The sequence below is a fragment of the Onychostoma macrolepis genome, chromosome 05 (genome assembly GCF_012432095.1).
Source record: "Onychostoma macrolepis isolate SWU-2019 chromosome 05, ASM1243209v1, whole genome shotgun sequence".
Taxonomy (NCBI): Eukaryota; Metazoa; Chordata; class Actinopteri; order Cypriniformes; family Cyprinidae; genus Onychostoma; species Onychostoma macrolepis.
Window position 1 is genome coordinate 15,128,518 of NC_081159.1, and position 22,145 is coordinate 15,150,662.

The 22,145-nt window shown below is 38.1% G+C and overlaps 2 protein-coding genes across 6 annotated transcripts in view; one reads left to right on the top strand and one right to left on the bottom strand.

The window, feature by feature from the left end:
- Positions 1-4,406, bottom strand: LOC131541697 (uncharacterized). Of its 3 annotated transcripts, none has more exons than XR_009271561.1 (7): positions 4,290-4,406; positions 2,697-3,076; positions 2,512-2,598; positions 2,360-2,401; positions 1,987-2,222; positions 1,698-1,787; positions 1-464 (listed from the first exon to the last, which is right to left on the bottom strand). XR_009271561.1 is itself a non-coding variant. In XM_058777622.1 (7 exons), exons 2-7 carry the CDS (start codon positions 2,872-2,874, stop codon positions 357-359), a joined length of 630 nt encoding a protein of 209 aa, XP_058633605.1. In that variant the 5' UTR covers positions 2,875-3,076; positions 4,290-4,406; the 3' UTR covers positions 1-356. The 3 variants fall into 3 exon arrangements, 2 of the variants coding, with proteins under 2 accessions (XP_058633605.1, XP_058633606.1); XM_058777622.1 differs by having other exon boundaries at positions 1,987-2,111; XM_058777623.1 differs by having other exon boundaries at positions 1,987-2,111; positions 2,697-3,072; positions 4,290-4,363.
- rnf214 (ring finger protein 214) overlaps positions 3,798-22,145 on the top strand; it is a 24,242-nt gene continuing 5,894 nt past the window's right edge. Inside the window, exons 1-13 of one of the 3 annotated variants that reach the window (XM_058777618.1) lie at positions 3,798-4,008; positions 4,155-4,244; positions 4,333-4,498; positions 4,586-4,645; positions 11,280-11,379; positions 11,653-11,815; positions 11,940-12,132; positions 12,524-12,631; positions 12,769-12,831; positions 13,076-16,184; positions 16,285-16,350; positions 16,721-16,840; positions 18,478-20,082. In XM_058777618.1, the coding sequence (XP_058633601.1) occupies positions 4,189-4,244; positions 4,333-4,498; positions 4,586-4,645; positions 11,280-11,379; positions 11,653-11,815; positions 11,940-12,132; positions 12,524-12,631; positions 12,769-12,831; positions 13,076-16,184; positions 16,285-16,350; positions 16,721-16,840; positions 18,478-18,701 (4,428 nt within the window). In that variant the 5' untranslated portion in view covers positions 3,798-4,008; positions 4,155-4,188 and the 3' untranslated portion in view covers positions 18,702-20,082. The other 2 variants (XM_058777619.1, XM_058777620.1) reach the window with 2 other exon arrangements.

Below are 22,145 nucleotides of genomic sequence, written 5' to 3' on the forward strand. Positions count from 1 at the left end.
TAAGAAATTAGCTAAATTTATTTACGTTTATTTATTGAACAACCTTAGACATAGTCAAAAATCTCCCTGATTCCATTTGCCTAGAAGCAAATTCATCAAGTGTTCTTAAAACAAGAAAAAGGGAATGGAAAATTATTGCTTTTTAAAAATGTCACTGAAAGACTTGAAGGGAGACAACCTTTTATCTGGAGCTTCTGGAGACAATACTGTCTAGTAGTTACAGAGAAGAGTTTTAATAAAATAAAATAAAACAAGATAAATGAAGTAGGCTACAACACATATGCATGCTGTCTGGAAGCTGGACTTTGGTCCAAGGAGCTATCCAGTATACATCCATTACAGCTTCAAAACAATTCTTAGTCTAAACAGTTTCTGACTGTGGAATTCACTCTCCTCTCACACACAAATCCTTCTCCATGATCTATGTCATCGGTCATGATGCTACACTCACGATCTTCATCATCCTGAGGCAGAACCAGAACATAGTCAGAAGGACATTTGAACAGAAATGTAATAAAATAATATTCTTAGAATGTGAATTAAAACACATATAATTCCTATTCGCTTTGGTGCATTTCTCAGATAAGAAATGAAATTCTCAAAACTACTTGTTCAACCTCCACATCAGTCACTTGTGCACATCATAAAACAAATTGCGATTGCTTTGGTACATTCATGCAACTGATTATGTACATTTGTCTGCAGTTTCCTACATTTTCAGTTGCTAACATCATGTTGCTCAAAATGTATTATACAGTTCTCTGTGCTATAGTCTTACCCCTCAAAACGTATAAGTCATTAAATGCTAAATGGTTGATCTAGTTGTCATAAACTGTCAAGCATATTTTTACACAATGGCTGAAGGGTGCAGCTAAATATTGGGAGATCAACCATATCCTCAATTATTCAAACATTTTGAAACAGTCTCTTTCAATCAATATCCCACATACAGTAATGTGTAAATTTGTACATTTGAAAGGATACATGGCATACATAAGAAGCGCAGCCTTCTGCATTTCAATACAGAAACTGTCATCCAAACTGTTTCCATAGTTTACATCAGGTAACAGAGTGCACTGTTATATTGACAACATGAGTAAGCATTTTGACTGTCTTGTTTGTGAACAATGACACAAAGACTTTTCATTCTGATGGCACTGATATGTTCATTGACATAAATACTTACTTTTGAGAGATGAACTAAAGATTTTGAGTAAGCTACAGGCTTTTGCAGGAAATCCATTGTGGGGTGCTGTTTGTATGAATTGTTTTGAGAAATGCATATACTTCTTTGCAAATATTAAGGATGATTCGAGAAATGCACCAAAGCGACTGAGAAAAACTGCAAATCAATGTACAATAATACTTTTATTGCTTTTAATAATTATAAGTCCTACTTAAAAAACAAAACAAAAAAAAAACATTAAGCCCAAAAATGTTTCAAAATCCCACCCAATACTTTCTCACTGTTCTCACATGCTTTTTTAACTTTCCAGTTTCGTGTAAAACAGGCATCAGTGGTTATGGTACTATTGCCATTCATATACAGCGATTTGTTTTTCAAGCTCTGCAGTTTTACAAACTTCCAACAACTTCGTAAGCTTTTTCAGTTTTGGTAATTGCTCAGAAAAATCTTTCACAAATATGAAAACAAAATCTGAAAATGAAACAAAAAATGTAAATTTCAAATGCATTACCACTGATTGAGAAGCACCATCTCCAGATCCATCTGATGAGGCTCTTGAGACCAAAAATTGCTTTCTGTTGGTTCTGGACATCAAAAAGACCTGCCCATATACACACATTCAATCAATGATGTGTTCACATTTAAAAAAAAAAAAAAAAAAAAAAAATGATAATAATAAAAAAAAAAAAAAAAAAAAATTAAAAATTAAAAAAAAAAAAAAAATGATAGATAGATAGATAGATAGATAGATAGATAGATAGATAGAGAAAGAGAGGAAAGTGTATGAATAGCTGCTGCACCTTGTTATGCTCAGTTAAAATGGCCAGACTGGCATTTCTCTTAGAACAGAAGCTCTCAGCAGCGCTGCAATCACTGTGGTCACTCCAGAACAAATAAAACACATTGTCATGGAGAAGCCACATTTCTGAAAGATATCAAAGAATAGTAAGTATGAACTATAGACTAGTTTGTTAGTTGACAGAAATAATAATAAAAAACACATACACACACAAGAAACCCATTTAGTTGCGCAACACTGCCAAAGTGAAGAACAATGTATGAACATTTAAGACAGAAATGTAACACTGGATTAATCTAATAATGAAGTATGTGTGAATCAGTTTATATCAGTAAGTACAATTTTTACAGCAGCAAGTAAAAATTCAAATGAACCTTTTTGTCCTTTTATTGGTTGTGTTTCTCTGTTGTGAGAGTCTAGGGAAAACGTGATATTCAGAAATGTGAAATATTTTACTGACACAATTTTTTTCTTGATTATTATTTAGTGCCTCAATAAATTTCAAATACTGTGCCATGATACTTACAATTTAAGCCCACAATGACAAGGATGATGGCTGAGATAAGAATGTTCACAGCAAACAGTAAAAACACATACTTTCTTTCACAGTGTTCTGTTAAACAGATATTAATAGAAATTAATAAGATTGCACTAGCTGTAAATTACATTAAAAGTTTGTTCCATCCATCTATCCATCCTCTGTTGCCTTACCTGAGAGCAGTGTTGTACTGTTAATAGTTCCATGGTGTGCAGTAGATGGGAACTGAAGACTTTGATAAAGATCTTCTGTTCTAACAGCATCATTTTTCTGCATCTTCCTCTTCTCTGCATTTCCTTCGCTTTCTTCATAATCATTCACGGACGCAGAAAAACGCTGCTGCAGCTCCATCACACTCGCAAGCACTTTAGTAACTGCACATGCACATAGTTGTTAGAATCATCACACCCTCTGAGGCTGAAAAAATAGTTGTGATGCTGGTTTTGTTTTTTCTTCTGCACTTCCTTTTCTGTCCATAGTCGGACCACGCTTCCCCACATCCCTTGATGATGGTGTGGAGATGGTTGGATACAAACAGCAATGTAGTCTCTGACTAGACAGAAACAGGAAGTAGTGGGAAGCATTAACACGAAAAAATAACTATAACTTGATGATCATGATAAAATGAATGTTACACAATCTGCAAAATGTCAGATAAAGCAGAACCGAAATGTGCCATTGGTTTCTAGAATGTGTTCCTTCTCTCCCTATCTTTCAGACTGTATCAGGCAGATCACTATCTGCACTCCCATTCTGGTCATGCTCTGGGCATATTATGGGACATCATTTTGCTGGTATGAGTCCTTTCCAAAGTATATCTTTCAAGGTATCTTGGAGGGAAGCCTATGCCAAATCATGCAGATTTGCGTTCTACAACAATTTAGAAAAGTCAAATCCATCCTATGGGAACATACTGCTTATTTGGCTTCTGACTTAATATTCATGTCTTAAAATTATTGGTAAATTTTGGCAGGAATTGTAGTATATGTAAGTCAGCAGAAACTGTTTTGTACTGCTTACGAAAGGGAAAGAGTTCACAGTTGTTGGAAGAATGAAGAGAAATGGGCATAGGAAATCTGAATCTTACACTTAAAACACTAGCCTACTATATAATGAATTGAAACATCATAAAATATATAACACATTAATGGGATATTTAAAGAAAAGTAGGTGTATTTAATAGGATGTAGTCAATGTTCCACACTCCAGCCCTGTAGGCGGCAGAAACCTGTCGTATGTTTGTCACCCGCCATAAAACGCCAGAAGAAGAAGAGGAAGAAGAAGACGAACGCGTGCGACGTCACGTGACATCCCGGAAGTAAAACAGGTCTAGATGATGTCATGAAAATTGCGACGGTTGTCTGTTCTTTTCGTTTTTTTAAAAAAAAGATCATTATTAATTTAATTTATCTAGATTACATACTGTATACACTGAGTATACTGTAAGTCATTTGACCATCAAGTCCAACTCTTTGAATGTTTAGTGTAAGTATTGGGTTCATTTCTGTGCGCTTTTGGCGCTCATATTTCACTGTAAAAATGATTTAAAACCAGTGCATCGTTGGTATATATTAAGACGCGTTCATGAAAATACTGCCGCTTAGGTTTTAAATTTGAATATTGTATCTCAGATCCGGAGTCTTGTGTCGCTGAGTTTGCCTGTCAATGGAAAGTGAAAAACACACCGAGTGGAGTTCGTCTTTAGATGAAGACATAATTCAGTAAGTACAAAACAGCTTAAGGTAGAATTTTGAATTTTTTTCTACTTAAAATGATTCAGCAACACGACTGTCCCCGTTCTCTTGACAGGGATCCCGTTTCTGCAGTGATTCCGCCGTGTCCTTCCCCATGGAGCCTATCAGCCGGGCCCTGGTCCACTGAGAGCAGCATCCCAACAGCATTAAATCAATATGCTGAAGCGCAAAATTACAGCACGTTTATCCCCAGCACTGAAACACAAAGTCAAACCTTACAGGTCTTTAGAACCTCGTAATGACACATTTCACAAAAGTTATCATTTAAATGTAGTTTTATGTAGTTTGACTGTTGTCTCCAAACGTAGACGGAGGACTGGACAGAGGAAAGATGTACAAACACAAATGAGGACTGGGAAACAGACATGGTAAGTTTTAGTTCTGTGTGTTTGTGTGTTCTTATGATCATCACAGTGTGGGGACAAAAATCTGTTTACGGTCACATCATGGGGACCAAAAATCATGTCCCCATGAGGGAAACCCATTTAAATGAATAGAGGAGCTATTCTGAAGTTGCTGGTGAAGTTGTATTTTTATTTTTTTACACTGGTCTGTAACACATTCATCAGTTGAGGTGTGTGTGTGTAAGGGGTGCTCGGTTGCACCCCAAAACATTTCTGGCTCATAATGCACTCACTTCTTCACACACACAAATATTCCAAATATGTTTGGGTACAACCCACTTCCTAGTCCTCATTAGCAAGAATTTCAGCAGAAAAATGAAAATGTAAGTGTTAAAGACACTACATATGGAGAACAAGGAAGAAGATTATTTGCAGGGGATGCCAACTAAGGATCTAAGAACTTTTGCAGAGGATAAAAAGTGAAACACAAGGTAAGCATATATGTATCCAACCAATGAGGTTAATTAGATATAAATAGGTAGCTAGTTAGCGCTAATTAACTGTTGTGAGACATGAACTGTTTCTATGTTTTTCCAACTAGTGATATCACAATCAAGTGTCTTGTCAAATCTTTAGCCTGAATGGCTGGTAATGGAGTGATTCTGTTAATATTAGTCTGTTTTGTTTGTTTGTTTAGTTAGCGTTAGTGCTGGAAGGAAGCAGGGGAGGGTTATTTTAATAAAATTTTAAGAACTTTTAACATTTAAAAATTTTCTTGTTAATATTTAATATAATGTATTAAATATTAAACATTTTTAAATTTAATTACATTTCTTATTTTATTTTTCTTGTCAGGGCATTCGAGGGGGGTGGGGATTATATGTAGAATTAAAGATCAATATTTGATTTTACATTTAAGTGAATTTATTGACGGCATACAAGTCACAGATCTTAACTGAAGTGCTTCACAAAGAAATTAAGTAAAATTTGGAGGAAAAAAAAGAATGAATTGGAGGGTAACTTTAAATGACAAAATGATTAAACTTTTAAAATTATGAATGATTAAATGTTATGACAGTAGTTTAAATAAACATGGGTTTGTGTGGTGAGATTGTCCAATAGAGTATTTTGGATAAGGTCCAAATCAGTAGTTAAATAATTGCCCAAGGCTTCCTGGGATTATATGAAAATAATTGAGTTGTGTTGATGCCATCAAGGCTAATATTGTGCCAGATAGGGATGCTCCGATCGATCGATCGGCCGAAGATCATATTTGATGGCTCGTGATATCAACGCGTGAGGACCTGAATGATTTGGCTCCGCAGTCATTGCCGGTGTGGAAATGTTATGACGTTTCGAGAAACAATCGCTATTTGTCGTGTATGTTTTGCATGATGATGAATGGATGGTTCATATTTTACAGCAGATTCAGTGACGTTAGAGCTGAGTTACGGATCCACGGCCTCCGGAGCTGATCACAGCCGCTCAAGTCAGTGCTTGTGTTTATACCGGCCAGCCGCAGCGTGTTTCTGAAGCGCCTCTCCGCGCTGCTTGGCTAAAAATAGTCTTTTGTGAGTTGGCACCGCGTCGAGGACGGAACAAAACCTAGTCGGAGCCGTAACGGTGCGTTTCCACTGGTACATAGCGAGCACAGCGGAGCGAGCGTTTTCAATTAATTCCTACGCTCGCACGGTGCATTAAGTGTTGAGAGCGGCAAAAAGGTTTGGCATTCCTCGACTTTATGCAAATATCGAGCGAAAAACGCCGGGCGACAACCAATCGCTGTAAAAAGATGAAACGCAAACGGGATGTAAACGTTAGGTGTGTTTGACTTGAAGCGGCGCTGCACAGAATGATTCCAACTTCAGTAGGAATTAATTGAAAACGCTCGCTCTGCTGCGCTCCCAATGTGCCAGTGGAAATGCACCGTAAGGGGTAACGGTAACATAATACGCTGATCGTGGGCTGCTTTTAAATGAACATTTATTCTTAAAACAAAATACCTTTTTTGGCCATATTAGCCAAAAATATTAAATATTTATATTTCTTTTTCCCTCTTCAGTCTTATATCAAACAGTATTAAACTTTGAGTTACATCAGACTTCTCCAAGTTAGAGTTTAAATGTTTTTATTTATTTTGTCCTCTCTCTTAACATTGGACCTAACGAATTGCATCAAACTACTCTAATTAGTTTTTTAGGAGTTAAATTGTGTCCTGCTCAGACTTATATTGGACAATGTTTAAGTTACATCAGACTTCTCAATTTTAGGAGATTAAATGTTTATTTTGTCCTGCACAGTTTACTATTCAGACTGCTCCATTTTGTTTGTATTTATTTTTGTCTTATATTAAGTGTCCTTATATACAACATAATGTTATGCATAAACCCCATTTTAAAGGCATATTAAAATGTTCACTGTATAAGGAATATTTTTTGTGATTATTATATAACATTATACAGTGGGGAAAATAATTTTTTGATCCCCTGCTGATTTTGTAAGTTTGCCCAGTTAAAAAAAAAAAAAAAAAAAAAAAAGGGCTTACCAGGTTTATTTTAACTGATAGAGACAGAATATCAAACAAAAAAAAAAAAGCAGCATACAAATGTTAAAAAAAGATTTACATATTAGTAAGTCAAATAATAATTTGATCGCCAAGCAAAACATGACTTAGTACTTGGTGCAGAAACCCTTGTTGACAAGCACAGAGGCAAGATGTTTCTTGTAGCTGGTCACCAGGTCACACATCTCGGGAGGGATTTGGGTCCACTCCTCTTTACAGATCCTCTCTAAATCATTAAAGGTCCCATGACATGCTGCTTTTTAGATGCTTTTATATAGGCCTAAGTGGTCCCTAGTACTGTATCTGAAGTCTCTTTCCCCATTCAGCCTTGGTGCAGAATTTCAGCCACTACGAGCCAGTCCCACAATGAGCTTTCCTTAGGACGTGCCATTTCTGTGTCTGTAGCTTTAAATGCTAATGAGGAGGAGAGAGCCGCAAGGTGGAGGGTGGGTGTGTGGCCTTAACCAGCTTCCGCTACCATGCACTAATGTTGACAGTGGATGTATCGCAATGGCTCGTAGACACACAGTCGCTCAAGCTTTTCAGTTTGACACAGAATCTGATCCGGATGGAGAAGCACCGGATGAATAAGTTGCAACACAGCGGCTACAGCAGGATGTCTCCGAATGGTTAGTTTAAAATATTGTGTCTGGATACGGTACTTTAGTAGGTTTGTTTATGTATGCTGTTACAGTTATTATCATGTAGCTAATGCTAGCCATAGGCTTGGATGAAGGAACTAAAAAAATACTTTGGTTTTCATTTGTACATCCAAACACTGAGCAACTGCCATGCTTCACTTGTTTGCAAGCCATGATGTCTCTCGAGAAAAAAAAAAATATTGCGCTCGCCTCGCACTGTTAGGAGTTGGGACTTCAGCTTAATCTGTTTCTGTTTCATCTATCTGTTCTGGTTTTCCCTAATTTGGTTTTGTTCCGGTTTTCCTCATTAGCTCTTTATTAGTTAATTAAGGTTAAGTCTGTTCACCTGGGTTTTTGTCATTATCTCGTTTTCTCCCTAGTTTTAGTTTGCTTTATAAGCATTCAGTTTGAGTTCCACCTTTGTCGAGTTTTGAAGTTATTTTGGTGTTGTTTCATTTGTTCCTGAACTGATTATTACGATTAAAGAATCTGATTTCATCATTCCTTCGTCTCCCCATACTCCTTGAGAGCACCCGTAACACGCACGGTAGTAGCTCATTTTGATATGTGGAGGAGTTTATTGAGCTCGTTCCCCTACTGAACTGGCCTATCAAATGTGAGCTTCCTGTTTTTGAGTTTTCCCTGGTCGAATTAATCAATCTTGTTTTATTTCTAAATGGATCGAACTTCAAAGTCGTTGAAAAAGAAGTCCAGTCTCGCTGCCCAGTCTCCGCTGAAGCACGTCACGTCACGCCAGCTCACCACACACCAAGAACCACCACATACCGCACCAACAGTCCGAACCACCTGCCCAGCCCCAACCATCCGCATACCATCTGCAGCTCCGTCGTGTTCCTCAGTCCAGCACCGAGAGTCCAGCTCTCTGTCGTCTCCTCTGGCCCCGTCCAGCTCTCTGTCGTCTCCTCTGGCCCCGTCCAGCTCTCTGTCGTCTCCTCTGGCCCCGTCCAGCTCTCTGTCGTCTCCTCTGGCCCCGTCCAGCTCTCTGTCGTCTCCTCTGGCCCCGTCCAGCTCTCTGTCGTCTCCTCTGGCCCCGTCCAGCTCTCTGTCGTCTCCTCTGGCCCCGTCCAGCTCCGCGCTGCCAGAGCGCCTCCAAGAGTCTCCGCTGGTTCCGTCCAGCTCCGCGCTGCCAGAGCGCCCTCAAGAATCTCCGCTGCCCCCAAGAGCCCTTCCAGAGGATACAAGTTCTAAACGTCACCAAAATATTTTTTTGGGGGGGGGGCTATACCCCTGAGAATACTGCTCCACCATGGGTGTCCAAGCCCCCTGAACGGCCATGGCCTCCCGAGTCCCCTGAACCGCCATGGCCGACGGACTCCACTGATCTGCCCTGGAGGTCTCCCTTGTCCTGGCCTCGCAGTGGCCTCCAGGGCGCCCGCCTCCCGGTGGAACTGTTATGGTGCGGGACGTGCCTTCCGGGAGGGGGGAGTAATGTTAGGAGTTGGGACTTCAGCTTAGTCTGTTTCTGTTTCATCTGTCTGTTCTTGTTTTCCCTAATTTGGTTTTGTTCCGGTTTTCCTCATTAGTTCTTTATTAGTTAATTAAGGTTAAGTCTGTTCACCTGGGTTTTTGTCATTATCTCGTTTTCTCCCTAGTTTTAGTTTGCTTTATAAGCATTCAGTTTGAGTTCCACCTTTGTCGAGTTTTGAAGTTATTTTGATGTTGTTTCATTTGTTCCTGAACTGATTATTACGATTAAAGAATCTGATTTCATCATTCCTTCGTCTGCCCATACTCCTTGAGAGCACCCGTAACACGCACGGTAGTAGCTCATTTTCTCATGGGCGGGCAAAGCAGAGAAAGGGGAGGTAACCTTTCCCCGTATGACGACATAAAGGGAAGATTCCAGATTGGGCCATCTGAGCTTTCATTTTCTCCAAGGCGAAGCAGGATACCCAGGGCTCGGTTTACACCTATCGCCATTTCTAGCCACTGGGGGAACATAGGCAGGCTAGGGGAACTCATATTAATGTTAAAAACCTCATAAAGTGAAATTTTCATGCCATGGGACCTTTAAGGTTTCTTAGCTGTCTCTTGGAAACTCGAAGTGTAAGCTCCCTCGAGTCCCTCCACAGATTTTCTATAGGATTAAGGTCTGGAGACTGGCTAGGCCACTCCATGACCTTAATGTGCTTCTTCTTGAGCCACTCCTTTGTTGCCTTGGCGGTATGTTTCGGGTCACTGTCATGCTGGAAGACCCATCCATGACCCATCTTCAGTGTTCTGGCTGAGGTTCTCGTCCAAGATTTTACAGTACATGGCCCCGTCCATTTGCCGTCCACGTTTGTCCATGTGGTAAAGTCGTCCTGTTCCTTTTGAAGAAAAACAGCCCCAAAGCATAATGTTTCCACCTCCGTGCTTGACTGTAGGGATGGTGTTCTTGGGGTGATAGTCAGCATTTCTCTTCCTCCAAACACGACGAGTCGAGTTGATGCCAAAGAGCTCAATTTTGGTCTCATCTGACCACAGCACATTCTCCCAAGCCTTCTCTGAATCATTTAGATGTTCATTGGCAAACTTTAGACGGGCCTGTACATGTGACTTCTTGAGCAGAGGGACTTTGCCGGCACTGCAGGATTTCAGTCCATTGTGGCGTAGTGTGTTAACAATGTTTGCTTGGTGATTGTGGTCCCAACTGCCTTCAGATCGTTAACAAGCTCCTCCCGTGTAGTTCAGGGCTGATCCCTCACCTTTCTCATGATCATCCTTTCCCTATGAGGCAAGATCTTGCACGGAGCTCCAGACCAAGACAGATTGATGGTTGTTTTGTATTTCTTCCATTTCCGAATAATCGTACCAATAGTTGTCTCCTCCTCACCAAGCTTCTTGCTGATACACACAGCGAGCTGAAATTAAGAGTATCTTCTTAAAGTGACAGGACTAACCTGTGTCCACATGTGCACATAACTAATCTGTGGGAGCCAGAATTCCTGCTGGTTGGTAGGGGATCAAATACTTATTTGACTTACTAAAATGTAAAAAAAAAATTTAACATTCGTATGTTGCTTTTTTCTGGATTTTCTTTTTGTTTGATATTGTCTCTATCAGTTCAAATAAACCTGCCATAAAAATGATAAACCCTTCTTTTTTTTTTCGAGAGGGCAAACTTACAAAATCAGCAGGGGATCAAATAATTATTTTCACCACTGTATATAAAGCTTTAAGCATCAGAATCTGTATCGGCTGATCACCATGACAAGAAATCGGTACTCTGTATCGGCTGCAAAAATCCTGATCGGAGCATCCCTGCCAGATATTTAACTGAGCCTTAGTTCTGATTTTGTGTTTCATCGATACATTATGATAACATTGTAATTAATGTTACATTACTATAATACAGTACAGTGTTACATTACAACAGCATTCTTATCTGCTTATTGAACATACTAGTTATTTTCACAGTAGTTCACACTTTCACACTTTTTTTTTCTTTCAGTCATCACGAATCAGCTCCCTTAAGGATGCCATGCATCATATTGTTTCAAAGACTGACAAAACATTCAAATTAGAGGTGAAGTATATCAATGCAGTGAAAGGTAAGGTGGTGTCTGGTGTGATTTATTGGTTAATAATTACTGTCATATGTGCATTAAATAGGCACCTGGTTGCAGCATATTTTTAAACCGCTACCAACTGTTGATGTCTTTTTTTAGTGTGTGTAATTGGCATCCTTTATCTGCAAGATGGTCTCTTTTTTTTTTTTTTTGTAGCATTTATTTTTCATATACTAGTTGATGTTTTAAATCTACAGGTTTTCCTGTTTTTTTTTTTTGTTTTTTTTGAAAATGTTTTTGATTTGTATTTTGCAGGACGTGGTCTATTTGCAAAGGGTTCCATTTGCAAAGATGAATTTGTTGTTGAATATAGGGGAGATATAATAGACGATGCAGAGTTGCAGAGCAGAAGAAAACGTTACCACACATCCAGTGCTGCATTTATGTTTGAGTTTAAGTGGAGAGGGAAAACATGGTGGTAAGAAGTCAAGTTGCACCAAAGCTATATTTTTATGCTGTATTATAGTAAATGAGGCACTGATTTGTGATGATGTGTTATAATACATGTATTTATCCTTTTCTTATATTTTCATATTTTTAAGTATCGATGCCTCTAGAGAAGATGGATCGTTTGGGCGGATAGTTAATGATGACCACAAACATCCAAACTGTGAGATGAAGAAAATTGATGTGAATGGAAAGATACACCTTTGTTTGTTTGCCCTGAATGACATTAAAGAAGGAGAAGAAATTACATATGATTATGGAGGAGAAGACTACCCATGGAGAACACAAGTATGTTGCACAGCACAGTGTTCAGAATAGCTTTTATTGTTGCAATGCATTAGTGGTAGTCTTATATTTAGGGCCAGTTTTGTCATTCACAGGGTTCTTTTTCTTAGTTAATTGGTTTCTTTATAATGGATACTCATGATTTCCCCACAGCACACTTTTTAGTCATTGTTTGAGTACAAACTTGTTTTGAATTTGACGAAACTCGCTATAAGGAACTATGTCTTTGTGTGTGAGAGGTCCTCATGAAGCCTGTTTTATTCAAGATGTATGAGTGCAGACAGAGATCAGCTAGACAGGAACAAATGTTTTAAAGATGCAGTTGATTTTATTCGGAAGTCATGCAGCATCTACATCACATTTATCTCCTGTTATTACCCATTGTCTTTTACAGACGACTAGCATTGCTGCTAATACCAAGGCAGAAGGTGACTTTGATCCTTCCCCCAGGTCACAGACTCAGATGAATGATGCTACTGGTCAAAACAACTCTCCTCAACAGGTGTGTTTACATTCATCACTGTCTCTCATTGTCACGTTTAAGTGTTTTTTTTCAAGCATATTTAAGCTTCAGAAATTTAAATTTCAAATACCATAATAATGTAAAATGTTGTTTATACTTTTGCTTTTTGTTTACAGATTTTGACACCGCTCCGAAATGAAAATGAGATTTTTGTACCAAGACTGAGACAGACTACAATAGTAAGTTGAAGTCGTATTCTACTATAAAATATTAATATATTCTCAGGTGATAAATCATTTGGACTACAAAAGATCAAAGATCATCACTTCAAGAATTTTGAATCACCTTTATTTAAGCCCAAAAGCATGTAATTGGTTTTTAATTAATGTACCTGAACAATTAATTATCGCAGCAGTTACCAATTGATGTCTGTTAAATTACTCCTCAATTAATTAACTGTGACATTTCTAATCACCTTTTTAGATGAAAGACAAAGATCTTGAAGATTCTGATGAACTCTTTGATTCTACACCAGAGAGTTCAGATTATTACTTTACAGATACTACTTCTGAAAGTGACTTTGACAGTGATGCTAATCTTATACCAAACCAGACAAAACTTCAGCTTCTTTATGATGAACTGGATGTTGATGATTCTGGCTCACTGAGTTCCCTTGACTGTGACACAGCAACACCAGAAAAAACGCACGGCCTTGCATCTGAAGCATCTGGAACAGAAGAACCATGTTCAAGTCAGAATGCAATAGATGGTGTAGTTGTTAGTGCGTACCAAAAAAGAGGTGTTAGTAGAGTGTACAACAAGAGACATTACTGCTTGTATTGCTGTAAGCCTTATGCTAAGATGGCAAGGCATCTAGAAGGTTCACATGCAAATGAATCTGATGTGGCTAAAGCGCTAAGCTTTCCAAAGAGTTCCAAGGAGAGAAAAAAACAGCTGGATTATATTCGCAACAGAGGAAACTATGCTCACAATGCTGCTGTTATGGAATCAGGAAAGGGGGAACTAGTGCCATGCAAACGACCATCCAAAGAAGCACAGGGAAAAGATTTCATGCATTGTGCATACTGTCAAGGACTTTTTGCAAGAAAGGTCCTGTGGCGACATATGCGCACTTGTATACTTCAACCTCAATCGGTCCCACTCAAACCAGGAAAAAAACGTGTTCAGTCCATGTGTATATACACAGGGCCTGTGCCTTCAAACATGACTAAACAACTATGGGAAGTAATTAGTGTCATGAATCTTGACCCAATCACAGATATAATAAAAAAAGACAAAGTAATTATTGATATTGGTCAGCATTTGTTAAACATAGGTGGGCTATCAGTCAAGAATAAACAGTGTGTGCGAGAGAAGATGCGAGAATTGGGAAGGTTGGTTCACAATGCTAGAAGAGTCACCTCCTTAAAAACAATGGAAGATTGTGTAAATCCAAAGCAGTACATGGAGACTGTCAAAGCTGTCAAGTATACATGTGGTTATGAATCTGGCAAGTTCAGGATTCCATCACTTGCAAAGAAGCTTGGGAATTCTCTGCTTCAAGTAAGCAAACTCTTAAAAGCTCAGGGTTTAATGTCAAACGATGAACAGCGAGTGAAGAATGCCAGTGAGTTTCAAGACGTCCATCAGGAAAAGTGGAACGAAATGATCTTAGACACAACATTGAGGAATATTAGGGAAGCAAAGTGGAATGTGCCTGCAAGTGACTTTGACAGTGATGCTAATCTTATACCAAACCAGACAAAACTTCAGCTTCTTTATGATGAACTGGATGTTGATGATTCTGGCTCACAGAGTTCCCTTGACTGTGACACAGCAACACCAGAAAAAACGCACGGCCTTGCATCTGGAACAGAAGAACCATGTTCAAGTCAGAATGCAATAGATGGCGTAGTTGTTAGTGCGTACCAAAAAAAAGGGGTTAGAAGAGTGTACAAGAGACATTACTGCTTGTTTTGCTGTAAGCCTTATGCTAAGATGGCAAGGCATCTAGAAGGTTCACATGCAAATGAATCTGATGTGGCTAAAGCGCTAAGCTTTCCAAAGAGTTCCAAGGACAGAAAAAAACAGCTGGATTATATTCGCAACAGAGGAAACTATGCTCACAATGCTGCTGTTATGGAATCAGGAAAGGGGGAACTAGTGCCATGCAAACGACCATCCAAAGAAGCACAGGGAAAAGATTTCATGCATTGTGCATACTGTCAAGGACTTTTTGCAAGAAAAGTCTTGTGGCGACATATGCGCACTTGTATACTTCAACCTCAATCGGTCCCACTCAAACCAGGAAAAAAACGTGTTCAGTCCATGTGGCCTGTGCCTTCAAACATGACTAAACAACTATGGGAAGTAATTAGTGTCATGAATCTTGACCCAATCACAGATATAATAAAAAAAGACAAAGTAATTATTGATATTGGTCAACATTTGTTAAACATAAGTGGACTGTCAGCCAAGAATAAACAGTGTGTGCGAGAGAAGTTGCGAGAATTGGGAAGGTTGGTTCACAATGCTAGAAGAGTCACCTCCTTAAAAACAATGGAAGATTGTGTAAATCCAAAGCAGTACATGGAGACTGTCAAAGCTGTCAAGTATACATGTGGTTATGAATCTGGCAAGTTCAGGATTCCATCACTTGCAAAGAAGCTTGGGAATTCTCTGCTTCAAGTAAGCAAACTCTTAAAAGCTCAAGGTTTAATGTCAAACGACGAACAGCAAGTGAAGAATGCCAGTGAGTTTCAAGACGTCCATCAGGAAAAGTGGAACGAAATGATCTTAGACACAGCATTGAGGAATATAAGGGAAGCAAAGTGGAATGTGCCTGCTCTCATGCCCTTTACTGAAGATGTCCAAAAAATGCACACACATCTCAGTCAAGTGCAAGATGAGTGGTACAAATCACTCTCTGAAAGTTCCTCTACTAAAGCCTGGATGGAGCTGGCAAAGGTTTGTCTAGCCCAGATAATTCTCTTTAACCGGCGCAGGGGAGGAGAGGTGGCGAGCATGCCATTGTCTGTGTTTTTTTCAAGAGACACTTTTGATCCACATGAGGGTGTGGACTGGGCACTGTCCGAAGTAGAAAAAAAACTCTGCAGGCATTTCTCAAGGATTATCACCATGGGAAAGTGTGGTCAACCAGTTCCAATTCTTCTTACTGCAAAAATGCTGTGTTCCTTAGAACTCCTTGTTAAGCAGAGAGAGCCTTGCGGGGTTCTAAAAGACAATGATTACATGTTTGCAAGACCAGAAGCCATGACACATTTACGGGGGTCAGACTGCCTCCGTGGCTTTGCAAAGGCATGTGGTGCAAAGTGTCCCAAATCACTGACATCTACCAGAATGCGAAACCATGCTGCAATCCTTTCAACAGTGCTGAATATGACAGAAACGGAGATGGACCACCTGGCAAACTTTCTTGGGCATGATATAAAAATTCATCGTGAATTCTGTCGACTCCCTGAGAAGACCCTGCAACTCGCCAAGATCTGCAAAGTTCTAATGGCTGTCGAACAAGGAAGATTAGCTGAGTTCCATGGCAAGAACTTGGATGAAATTGTGATAGATCCTGATGGTGTGTTTGTTTTGTTTGTTTGCTTGTTCTGTGTTTACCATATATTCCGTTCTGCTAAATCACATTGTTACAAATTTTGTACTTTGTTTGGCCTCAACAGAAAAAGTTCTAGAAAGTGATGAAGACAGGATAATACAAGAGGGACACTGTTCATCTACTGTTTATGGTTTGTATTACTGTCAAATACTTTACCTGAGCAGGCTACACCATTAAAAGTAAACTTCATGAGCACTTGGTTCTTTGTGGCAACACTTTGTTGTACTATTATCATTATCAGCAATATCAGTCAATAGAAAATAAAATTAACATGAAAGATTCCCCATTCATTAATTGAATATTATGTGTTTCAGTTATACTTGCAATGATGAACAGAAATGCACACTTAATGGTTTATTGCATGTTTATGCACTAATTATAATGTAAAACCATTAGTGCTGCAAATTACAGAAGTTGTGTATTGTCTGCTTTCCATAGTACATGTAAAGTATATCATTCTGAAAATATTGAATTGATATTTTTTTTATAATTTTCCATAGAACCAATAGCAGAGGAGACACTTCCTCCTGCTGAGAGGAATGACATGCCACCACCACCCAAAAGACAAAAACCACCATCACCACCTTCAGGGGCCAGTGCTGTAAGGCCTTGTTTTCAAGGTGAACTCTCTACACATTTTTTTTTAATTTTTATATCAGTAATGTTTATGTCTGCTACTTTTTGAAGATGCACTGTCAGTCTACAAATTAAACTAGAAATGGCCAAATGTTGCAGTAGCAGGAATAGCCCATTACAAGAATATTCCCAATTTCCATGCCTCAGGCCAGTGGCCTGATTTATAAACATTGCATAGTCACAAAATGATGTTAATTTAACAGTCTAGAGGAGCACGTTCAGATAATCTACCCAATTAGCATTAGAGGAGACCTATTATATATAGCCAGCTCACCTCTGTCCCTACGGCAGTTTTCCAGTATCCCTCCACCACCCCAGCTCCTCACTCGTGACTATTTCTGTCCCAGCCTGGCATATGGGGGAGTACTCTAGGTTCGGGCCATATTCTCAGCTCAAAGTCCTCTCCTCGGACAGCACACAGAACTTGTGAAATGGGCATTGAAATATGCTAAATATGCAAAGAGTCAATATTTACAGTGTTGACCCTTCATGGCCTCTGTAATTCACTTCTGGATATCAGTTTCTGGGTCAAATCCTGACTGATGATGCAAAATAATTTTGCCTTAGTCTATGGAGTTGATCACAATTTGTGGGCTTCTGGTTGTCCGCTCGGCTTTTGAGGATTAACCATAGGTTCTCCATTTTATTAAGATCCAGGGAATTACCATAAATTTAATGACCTCCAAACCACTTCGTTATCACTATTGAATTGTAGGAACAAATAGATGAATTAAGGAAACAAATATATAATTTGTCTGGGAACAAATTCTTAATTTACGCCATAGTTACGCTTGCGATCATTTTATTTTAAATAGCGATAATGTTAATTGCAAATGTTGTGATTGTGTTTTAAAATACAGTACTACAACGAGCATCATGATACCGTTTGAAAACAGCGCTTTCAGCGATCTCTGTGAAACAGCCAACAATAACTTTTAATAAAAATAAAATGATCCCATACATAACTAAGGTGTGCTCGTTTCATTTAATCAAATGATCATAATCACATTGATTCATTGTACAACCCTGCTACTTGCCTTTTATTTAGGCTTATTTAAACGTTTCATTCAGATGAAGAAGTTGGTGTTTTGAGTGGCATTTGCACATCCTGTCATGCCACTATATGCCATCTGGCAGTATGAAGTGTAATGATTAATCAATCATTAATTGAAATTATGATTGATTATGGGATTGACATCCCTTGAACAAAATCTGATTTTAAGGATGAAATGTATGCAAAGTTTTACATATGAGGCCCTAAATCACTAAATGCTGATCTTGATTAAGATTACAATGCTCAGAAACCCATCTGTAGTTGTTAAGCTTACTTGGTTGTTGCTAAAATCTACTAGGTGCTTTAAATGGGACTAGTAACTTTGGCTGTTTTAATAATTAAATCATCATCAATAACTAACCCCTTGAGCAGTTATTGAGTGAATTGATACATAGTAAAAACTTGCATTACTCATACTGTAGAAGCAACTCAACTTCAAGTAGCTTTACTGTCATTTGAAATAATAAGCTGATCATATAAATACTGATATAAGATTCTTTACTTTGGATCAGAATTCCAGAACACACTTTTATTTATCTTGTCATTTTTTTTTTTCACCCCTTTAAGGTCAAACTACCCATAAGAAAAATCCCTGGCAGCAGACAGAGGTTCAGGCGGTGGAAAGGCACATGATGCGATTCATCACATCTTTTACTGTACCAGGAAAGAGTGACTGTGAGAAGTGTTTAATGGCTGAACCAGAAGCTCTAAAGAACCGGGACTGGAAGAACGTGAAATTCTTCATATATAACCGTATTACAGCCTATAAAAAGAGTTTGCAGTGCAAATAATATGAAGATTACCAACTCTCTGGTATGGCAGTTTTTGTTTACAATAGCCCTTTTTCTCTCTTCCATTGACTTTTGAGGTAGGTGAAGTTGTGCCAGAAAATACCTACACTATATCCAAAGAGGTCAAAACTCCAGCATAACTTGTAGGATATTAAACAACTTTATTGTAAGACCAGTTTTTTTCAGCTTGTAGCTTTCATCAGAAACCTATACTGCAAATAACATTTCAAATAGAGTGTGAAGCAAAACAAAAAACAATAATGATTTATTAATTTTAAAATAAGAATTTATTTATTCAACAGTAATTTGCATCCACACATATTGACCCCACCGGGGCAGGGTTGGGGAGTAACGGAATACAAAAATCTAGTAAATGTAATCTGTTACAGTTACATCAAAAAACAATGTATTCGGATTACAGTTGCATTTTGTAAAAAAGTGGGGATTACAGACTTCATAGAAATAGAAAACTATCAGGATTACATTGGTTTCATTTAAAATGAAATAAATGAGCATTTTGACATAACAACATACTTAGCCCTGCTTGGAAAATGTAGAAATTAACATGAGTGCCCACACTGTCAATAAAAAAAGATCATAGCATTTCACATACATTTCGACATGTAGGCTTATTTTAAAATAAACTAATATGTATATGGTGTAATTTTTTTTAATATTGTGTATTTTACTTGTACATGTTAAAGAAATAAAAAATAGTAATAATAAAAATAAACCATAATACTATAGCCACTAGATGTCTGCATAGCCTTTTATATATCCTAAATATATATCTAGATGGTGGTGGTAGATGGTGAAACAAGAAACAAGTAGTTTCAAATAGTTTTTACTAGTTTTTATTAGTTTTAATTTTAAAGTCATAATTATAAGTATTTAGGTATTGCTTTTTTGACATTATTTACATATGTGACTAAAAGGAATCCAAAAGTAATCAGACTACATTACTTTCATATTGTGGTACTTAGATTAGGTTACTGAATACCTTTTTAATGAAGTAATTTGTAACTGTAACAGAATGCATTTTAAAAGTAGCCCTCCCAACACTGCCAGTGGGATACCTACAAAGAGATTTGTCACAGGCTGAAAAAGAAGCAGCGGGAGTGTCCAACAGAGGACATGGGAGACAAATATTTTTAAACAATATTGCTGTATGATTTATGATGACTGATGAAGGCCACAAGCTCGAATGCAGTAGCAAAACTTGTTAAACAATTTTACAGTTTTGACCTTTTTTGGTTACGTTCTGTCTCAGTAATTTGTTTTTATACTTTTTAATATAAATATAATTTATTTGCAGGGTTTATTTGACTTTGTAAACGTTTGTAAAGTTGAACTCATTAAAAGTTACATTCAGCAAATTAAATGATTTGATGTCTTGAGGTTCATTTAGTAGATTTATCTCTAATCATGGTAAAAGCCTCTTCACACCAAGGACGATAACGATAAAAATATAGTCCTAAAAATCATTCTGAATACTAAAGAATAGCACAGTCCACACCACTGCTAAAACAATCAAGGCACAGAGAGACCATATTGTTGGGATCCCTTTCAGAGGAATTTTTTTTCCAGCTGATGAACAATAAAAACGGTGACACCCAATCAGAATCAATCCTGCTGTAACGTGCTCGAGAATTTAAAGCAACAGACGAGCATGTGCTTAGAATAAACGGACAGTATTGTTCACTGGTGTGGATGCTGATTATAGTTTTCTTTATAGTTATTATTCTTGGTGTGAATGGACCTTAATAATTAACAGGGTAACTAGTAGCTGATGGTTGGCTGTGGATATACAGTTAAATCATTACAATTGAAGAAAATCGTTTGAAGTTTAAAGGTTTCACTTGTAGGGTAATATGGGTTGAAAAATATCCAAGTTTTTCACTTCTTTATCTGTACACTTCAATCACACTGTGATTCTTGTGAAACCTTGGAACATCAGTCAATCAATCAATCAAACCAAAAATTCTGAATGTTGTGACGATGACTACATACAGAACACTAGGTGTTCTATGCAAGAGTGAAGCTATGCATCACTATCACCAATTGCAGGACTCATCGCATCTCAACCACTACTTAGGAACAACTAATCTTAGCTAAATTTTTAATTTAAACTGTTTTCTACTACTGCTGTATCTTTTAATTTTACTTAGTTGTAGAAGTACAAATGGACAAATGCAATCTGATTTACTTGTTGTAAATGCTTTTGTTATTACTAATATACATGTTGTTGCAAGGTCCCCACAAATCAAATGGGAAAGTGTGTGTATTATGCAAATAATATACAAATAAGTTCCCTATCAGGCATGTTCACTCAATTCTTTTTTAGAAGTCCCCATTTAGCATTGTCAAGTCATTACACTACTTCAAATAAATGAACTGACAAGGTATAGGCAATGGTTTTCTATATTTTTTTCAGACCTCTAAAACCATTAGAGAGTGGTCCCCACAGGTGATGATCATAAAGTTGGACTCCATACAACAGGGAAAACTGTGTGTGTGTGTTTGTGTGTGTGTGTGTGTGTGTGTACAAGCTATGCTAGCGAACAACACGTTTGAAAATATCCTCACAAATATAGTGAAACATGATGAACAGACTTGTAAGGACATTTGAAGTGGTCCTTGAAATGCTCATAAATTGGCCAAAACATGTTTTGTTTTAAATTTGTTATGGGTTTACATGACAGTGTAACCAGTATTTGATTGTGTGTGTGTGTGAGTGACTTTAGCCTTGTACCGCTGGACAGAACAGCCTTGTTCTTGTTCTTTTGAAAGATTTGTAGCAAAAATGTCAGACTTGTTTTTTAAATTAGAGTTTGGAGAAAGAAAAAATCAGCCTTGGAACCCTGTGCTTTTTTGTTTAACCGTTTGTGGAGTTTATAAATGTGTTTACAAATGTGAATTTGTGTGCAGTGGGGTTCAAAGTAAATATTTCCTTTTTTGTTGTTGTTTTATTGTTCTCTTTATTTCCTGGAATAGTAATTTTTGAATAGTATCAGACTTTCAGACCCTAATGTATATCTTTTTTCTTTCTCTCTTTCTTTGTAGTGTGCTTTAGAAGACTGCAGTATTGAGCTGAGTGAGCAGTATGAAGCTCTTGTGAAGCAGCATGCAGCGGAGCAGGAGGAGCACAACCTCCATGTCCGCAGTATGGAAAAGACGAGAGATGACAGAAATCATCAGTACCAGGTTCAGCATCACATTTTTACATAAAGAAACTACCACTATATACAGGGGCGCTGTAAGAGGGGGGAAGGTAAGGACATTTCTAAGGTCTTGACGATGCAGGGTTGGAGGCAATTTCTTCCAAGGGGGACCAGTTTACCAAGAGGAACGCGGAACTTATCTGTACGGAGGTGGAACACCCCCCTCCGACCGCTATTTCTAACGAGGGGACATCCCCCCCCCCCCCACGGTCCGCAATCTCGA

Bases quoted from the DNA above. Each gene is read 5' to 3' on its own strand.
- LOC131541697 (XM_058777622.1), bottom strand. From the start codon at position 2,874: ATGGAGCTGCAGCAGCGTTTTTCTGCGTCCGTGAATGATTATGAAGAA. The intron at 2,599-2,696 runs GTAAGGCAACAG...TCTGTTTAACAG, and splicing joins CAGTACAACACTGCTCTCAG to AACACTGTGAAAGAAAGTAT. The intron at 1,788-1,986 runs GTGCAGCAGCTA...GTATATGGGCAG, and splicing joins TTTTAACTGAGCATAACAAG to GTCTTTTTGATGTCCAGAAC.